The 7,439-nt window shown below is 39.8% G+C and overlaps 1 protein-coding gene across 1 annotated transcript in view; it reads right to left on the minus strand.

Moving 5' to 3' along the window:
* Nucleotides 1–6,146: 6,146 nt before the first annotated feature.
* TMCO5A (transmembrane and coiled-coil domains 5A) overlaps nucleotides 6,147–7,439 on the minus strand; it is a 34,078-nt gene continuing 32,785 nt past the window's right edge. Inside the window, exon 12 of the mRNA XM_011989331.1 lies at nucleotides 6,147–6,241. Within this exon, the coding sequence (XP_011844721.1) occupies nucleotides 6,223–6,241 (19 nt within the window). The 3' untranslated portion in view covers nucleotides 6,147–6,222. The remainder of the gene's footprint in view (nucleotides 6,242–7,439) is intronic.

Below are 7,439 nucleotides of genomic sequence, written 5' to 3' on the forward strand. Positions count from 1 at the left end.
AAGTGCTTCAGTCTTCAACATAATCTATGGTTGCTGAACTTAATAATAAAATGCATTTTGACTGCATCTACTTTTTTTGTTCATTTGAAGAGAAACATGATCCTTGGTGCCCCATCAAGAAAAAAAGTTTTATAAAATTTCAAGGGACTGAAATGCTTCTACAGTGGTACAAATTTGTTATAAAAAGAATATAATCCCGAGAAGGAAAATAAAATATGGAAAGATTAAAAAAAAAAAAACAGAAAAAAAAAAACCATTAAAACGTGCACAAAGAATATGAACAGACACTTTTCAAAAGAAGATATACATGTGCTCAAGAAGCATATGAAAAAATGCTCAACATCACTAATCATCACAGAAATGCAAATCAAAACCACAATGAGATAACATCTCACAGCACTCGGAATGGCTATTATTAAAAACTCAAAAAGTAATAAATGCTGACCAACTTGTAGAGAAAAGAAAATGCATATACATTGTTGGTGGGATGGTGATATGGTTTGACTGTGTCCTCACCCAAATCTTATCTTGAATTCCCACGTGTTGTGGGAGGGACCTGGTGGGAGGTAATTGAATCATGGGGGCAGGTCTTTTCCATGCTGTACTCATGATAGTGAGTAAGTCTCACGAGATGGTTTTAAAAATGGGAGTTTCCCTGAACAAGCTCTCTTCTCTTGTCTGCTGCGATGTGAGATGTGCCTTTCGGCTTCTGCCATAATTATGAGGCCTCCCCAGTTTATTGGACTGAAAGTCCAATAAACGTCTTTCTTTTGTAATTGTCCAGTCTCAGCTATGTCTTCATCAACAGTGTGAAAACATACTAATACAGTAATTTGGTACCAGTAGAGTGGGGCGCTGCTGAAAAGATACTCAAAAATGTAGAAGCAACTTTGAAACTTGGTAACAGGCAGAGGTTGGAACAGTTTGGAGAGCTCAGAAAAAGACAGGAAAATGTGGGGAAGTTTGGAATTCTCTAGAGACTTGTTAAATGGCTTTGACCAAAATGCTGATAATGATATGAACAATGAAATCCAGGCTGAGGTGGTCTCAGATGGAGATGAGGAACTTGTTGGGAAGTGGAGCAAAAGTAACTCTTGTTACATTTTAGCAAAGAGACTGGCAGCATTTTGCCCCTGCCCTAGAGACTTGTGGAACTTTGAACTTGAGAGAGAGGATTTAGCGTATCTGGTGGAAGCTTAGGCAGCAAAGCGTTAAAGATATGACTTGGGTGCTGTTAAAAACATTATTTTAAAAAGGAAACAGCATAAAAGTTGGGAAAATTTGCAGCCTGACAATGTAATAGAAAAGCAAATCCCATTTTCTGAGGAGAAATTCAAGGCAGCTGCAGAAATTTGCGTAAGTAATGAGGAGCTGAATGTTAATCCCCAAGACAATGGGGAAAATGTCTCCAGGGCATGTCAGAGGTCTTCGTGGCAGCCCCTCCCATCACAACCTGGAGGCTTAGAAGGAAAAGTGGTTGTGTGGGCTGGGCCCAGAGTCTCTTTGCTGTGTGCAGTCTAGCGACTTGGTGCCTTGTGTTCCATCCACTCTAGCTGTGACTAAAAGGGGCCAAGGTGCAGCTCAGGCTGCTGCTTCAGAGGGTGGAAGCCCCAAGCCCTGTCAGCTTCTACATGGTGTTGAGCCTACAGGTGCAGAGAAGTCAAGAATTGAAGTTTGAGATTGTCTGCCTAGATTTCAGAGGATGTATGGAAATGCCTGGATGCCCAGGCAGAAGTTTGCTGCAGGAGAACCTCTGCTAGGGCAGTATGAAAGGGAAATGTGGGGTCAGAGCCCCGACATGGAGTCCCTCCTGGGGCACTGCCTAGTGGAGCTGTGAGAAGCAGGCAACTGTCATCCAGACCCCAGAATGGTAGATCCACCAACAGCTTGCACAAGGTGCCTGGAAAAGTCACAGGCACTCAATGCCACGCCATGACAGCACCCAGGAGGGGGGCTATATCCTGCAAAACCACAGGGGCAGAGCTGCCGAAGACCATGGGAACCCACCTCTTGCATCAGCATGACCTGGATGTGAGACATGGAGTCAAAGGAGATCATTTTGGAGCTTTAAAATTTGACTGCCCCGCTGGATTTTGGACTTTCAGGGGGACTGTAGCCCCTTCGTTTTGGTTAATTTCTCCATTTGAAATGTCCATATTTACCCAATACCTGTACCCCCGTTGTCTCTAGGAAGTAACCAAATTGCTTTTGATTTTACAGTCTCATAGGCAGAAGGGACTTGCCTTGTCTCCAATGAGACTTTGGACTGTGGACTTTTGAGTTAATGCAGAAATGAGTTAAGACTTTGAGAGACTGTAGGAAAGGCATGATTGGTTTTAAAATGTGAGGAAATAAGATTTGGGAGGGGCCAGAGGCAGAATGAAGTGGTTTGGCTGTGTCCCCACCCAAATCTCATCTTGAATTCCCATGTGTTGTGGGAGGGACCTGGTGGGAGATAATTGAATTGTGGGGGCAGGTCTTTCTTGGGCTGTTCTTGTGATAGTGAATAAGTCTTATGAGAGCTGATGGTTTTAAAAATGGGAGTTTTCCTACACAAGCTCTCTTGTCTGCCACCATATGAGACATGACTTTCACCTTCCATTATGATTGTGATGCCTCCCTAGCCATGTGGAACTGTAAGTCCAATAAGCCTCTTTCTTTTGTAAATTGCCCAGTCTCGGGTATATCTTTATCAGCAGTGTGAAAACAGAATAACACAGACCGTAAATTAGTTCAGTCATAGGAGAAAGCAGTGTGGCAATTTCTCAAAGAACTTAAAACAGAATTACCATTCAACCCAGCAGTCCCATGATTGGGTGTATACCCAAAGGAATATGAGCCATTCGACTATAAAGACACATACATGCATGTATTCATCATAGCACTATTCATAATAGCAAAGACATGGAATCAACCTCCTAAATGCCCATCAATAGTAGACTGGATAAATAAAATGTGGTATATATACACTATGGAATACTACGCAACCATAAAAAAGAACAAGATTATGTCCTTTGCAGCAACATGAATGGAGTTTGAGGCCATTATCATAGGCAAACTAATTCAGGAACAGAAAACCAAATACTGCATGTTCTTGCTTATAAATGGGAGCAAACATTGACTACACATGAACACACGTGTACTTGAGGGTGGAAGGTAGAGGAGGGAGAGGACCTAAAAACCACCTATTGGATAGTAAGATTATTACCTAGGTGATGAGATAATCTGTACAACGAACCCCTGTGGCATGCGATTTACCTATATAACAAACCAGCACATGTACCCCTGAACCTAAAAGAAAAGTTTTATAAAAAGCTGTACACAAAATGCAGACCTTATTGGAAACCCTCAAGGCAGTGACATCGTGTTGGGTATTCCCATTTAGGGTGATGGGGTCTTGAGTAAATATCTCAGCGTTACTTGTATTATCAGAATGTGGGTATTTGTGCACTACTCTAATAATTGCCAGTAGAAGAGGATTTGGTTTTCCCTGAAGGCTGGTATTATAAAGAATTTACCAACTCCAGACAACTTGAAAGATTAAGTTGCTCATTTTTGGGGGTATTTCTATTTGGTACTTCCATTTAAGATATTCACCTAGGATGGAAAATGTTTTTAGTCCTCCAGTAAAGAATGGCTTTGCTAACACATGGTCAGCTTATTTAATATGTGGCATGTCTTGTTTCTTCTAAGTCTAGCATTTAATGTCACCTCTTATTGGATGTAGACATGGAGAATTACTCCTTCTTCTATGTTTCTGTTATAGGAGTTATCATATACACATGTATTATATCTGTCTTTCCTTCTTACCTTCTCAAAAACAGATATTAAGTCTTCTTCATCCATATATTCCCAACACTACACAGTACTAGGGATTTAGCAAATATTCTTTTTTTTCCTTTCCCTTTTCTCCTCAAATCATGAGCAATGTGAACTCATTTGGATAATTATTTTGAAATGTAGAAGTAGGCCGGGTGCAGTGGCTCTTGCCTGTAATCTCAGCACTTTGGGAGGCCGAGGTGGGCAGATCACAAGGTCAGGAGTTCGAGAGCAGCCTGGCCAACCTGGTGAAACCCCATCTCTACTAGAAATACAAAAATTAGCTGGGCCTGGTGGTGGGCGTCTGTAACTCCAGCTACTTGGGAGGCTGAGGCAGGAGAATCATCTGAACCTGGGAGATGGAAGTTGCAGTGAGCTGAGATCATGTCATTGCACTCCAGCCTGGGCAACAGGGCGAGACTCCATTAAAAAGAAAAAAAAAAGAAATGTAGAAGTATAGAGATGTTGGCTAAACAGGCCAGTTGATAACAGCTTAGAAAAGTCAGGTTTGACCATAGAAATGAATGGTGTCTCTAACACTGGCTTTTAGTAAACTTTTTCTCTTCTCCAGATGCAGAAGCTTCAAAGGAGTGTGGAAAGTGTCTGGAAGGAAAGGTGTGCACCTTGGAGCTTTCCTTGGAGTGTATCATTGAGCTCTTTGTGTTTGGGTGGTGGGTCTTTGGAAGGTAAGACTTCTGACCTCCGAGGGGGTGGATCTCCAGAGAGTAGCCTGACTTCCTGAAGGGCATCCTGGAGAGGCAAGGGTGAGGGAGGCAGAAACCAGAGTTCATCTTGATCCTCTAGGAACTTGACCTTGAAGCAGAGGGCTGAGTAGAGCTGAGTATTTGAATGGAAGAAGAGGTGCACTTTGCGTGTGGCACTGAGATACTAAGCATGGAACACTGTTATCTGCACTTAACACTGAAGAATGAAATCCACCTGCTTCAGCAAACCACATAGGGTGAACAAGATCTTGAATTACATAGAAGGTAACCATATTTCCTGGTTTTCTGAAACAGTCCTGGCTAACGTCTCTTGTCCTGGCATAACTATTAACAGCATTCCTTTCTATTATCAAAAATGTCTCAATTTGTACAATAAATTACTTGACCACTTTGTGTAGGATCAGTTTTCAATAGCGACATTATGTGTTCTCACAAAGCAATGGCAGTGGACCAAGGTGTCCCAAGTTGACTCCTGGCTGGTGTGAATGCTAGAATGACCCCTCCCTGCCCTTGGACTTAAGAGCTGTAAAGACTCCTGACAATTTAGGTGGGAGGAATAACTTCAAGGAGTTCAAATATATCCTGTTTTTTTTTTTTTAATTTAATACGTGGCATATTATTCAATTTTATGCAACTTTCTGAAAAGATATACTTCACTGCAGTGAATAGTACCTGTATGTGACCAGAATTTCTGTTTTCATCTCATACTAAGCTAATAGGGTAGAATTTTTTACCTTAAATTAAGAAGGTGACAGCCTCTGGGAACCATTCTATTCTCTATGCTTCCTCCTTAGCACGTAACTGACCCTATAAAAGTAACCTCAGTTTGGATTTTCCATTTAATCGAGAAGTTAATTAAAAGGATCTTTTATAAAATTTGCATGTGGCTAGATATTACTGGTTGGTTACACATTTTCATAATTTCTATAGTCATTGCACAATGCCTAGAAAATATGACCTGCTTGATACCAGCTTTCTTAAAGTTAATGACATTTTTAGACCTAAAACCTTATCATTTAAAATAATTTTCTCTTGTACTGGAAAATAATGTAGAGTATATCCTATTAGTAAGGCTTGTGAGTATTTCAGCAATTAATTGGAAAAATAAGAGGTGTGATGTATATGCTACTTTGAGTTGGTGAAGCAATTTATACCAGTCATATTCTAGTTATTTTAGAATTGTTGCTTACTTTAGCCCTAGTGACCTGATTATTTACATGGTTCTTAAACTGAGCTCTTTGTAGTAGCTTTCGCCACCTTAACCTACAGTCTTTAGAAGTTACAATTTTTGCTTATAGGAAGACACAGAGTTTAACAATGAAGTAGACCTCTGCTTTTGCATGTCCAGCATCCCTTTTCTCTTCCATAGGAACTGAGCCCGTTTTACTGGGAGAAATGCATTCCACATAGTTTAGGTGATTCCCTTACTTTTTTCTTCTTCTTTTACTACTCTTAATCCTTAATAAGGGGCTGAACATATGACATAAGCTTGACCAATCAGAGTATTCCATCCCTCTGGCCACATTGACTGTGGGACAGGGTAGGCAATTGACCTCAGATAGGCCAGTTTATGATCTTTTCTGGACTTTACTGCTGAACCTATTGGAAAATGCTTTTATTCTGCAAAGATTGCTAATCTGGTAGTATGAGATTTAGTTTGTTGGCAGCCATCTTGTCACTAAAAGGAGAAGACCCATCTGAAGAGAGAAGAAAAAGAAACGATGTCTCAAAGACATTGTTTTGGGGTTTCTTGCTCTAGCCTTGTCTAAAGCCCCAAATCTATTCATGCACTTAAAAAAATTTTGTGGGTACATAGTAGGTGTGTATATTTATGGGGTATATGAAATGTTTTGATACAGGTATGCAATGAGTAATAATCCCATCATATAAAATGATGTACCCATCTCCTCAAGCATTTATCCATTGTGTTTACAAACCAATTATACTCTTTTAGTTATTTTAAAATGTACAATTAAATTGTTATTGATGATAGTCACCTTGTTTTGCTATAAAATACTAGGTCTTACTTTAAAAAAAAAAATCCACTAAGCATTCTCACCTCCCTGCCATCACCCTTCACAACCTCTGGTAACCGTTCTTCTACTCTCTATCTTCATGAGTTCAATTATTTTGATTTTTAGGTTTTACAAATAAATGAGAACATGTGATGTGTGTCTTTTTGTGCATGGCTTATTTCACTTAGCATGATGGCCTCCAGTTCCAATGCAAATGACAGAATCTCATTTTCTTTTTATGGCTGAATAGCACTCTATTGTGTAGATGTACTATATTTTCTTTATTCATTCATCTGTTGATGGGCACTTAGGCTGATTCCAAATTTTGGCTATTGTGAACAGTGCTGCAGTGAACATGAAAGTGTAGATGGCTCTTCAATATACTGATTTCCTTTGAGTATATACCTATCAGTGGGATTGCTGGATCATATGGTAGCTCTATTTTTAGTTTTTTGAGGAACCTCCAAACTGTTTTCCATGGTGTTTGTACTAACTTACATTCCCACTAACAATGTATGAGCATTCCCTTTTCTCTCTATCTTTGCCAGCATTTGTTATTCCGTTTTTGGATATAAGCCATTTTAACTGGGGTGAGATGATATCTCATTGTAGTTTTGATTTGCATTTCTCTGATGATCAGTGATGTCAAGTACCTTTCACATGCCTGTTTGCCATTTGTATGTATTCTTTTAGAAATGTCTATTCAAAAAGTGGGCAAAGGATATGAACAGACACTTCTCAAAAGAAGACATTCATACAGCCAACAGACACATGAAAAAATGTTCATCATCACTGGCCATCAGAGAAATGCAAATCAAAACCACAATGAGATACCATCTCACACCAGTTAGAATGGCGATCATTAAAAAGTCAGGAAACA

The sequence above is a fragment of the Mandrillus leucophaeus genome, unplaced genomic scaffold (assembly GCF_000951045.1).
Source record: "Mandrillus leucophaeus isolate KB7577 unplaced genomic scaffold, Mleu.le_1.0 Scaffold35, whole genome shotgun sequence".
Classification (NCBI taxonomy): domain Eukaryota; kingdom Metazoa; phylum Chordata; class Mammalia; order Primates; family Cercopithecidae; genus Mandrillus; species Mandrillus leucophaeus.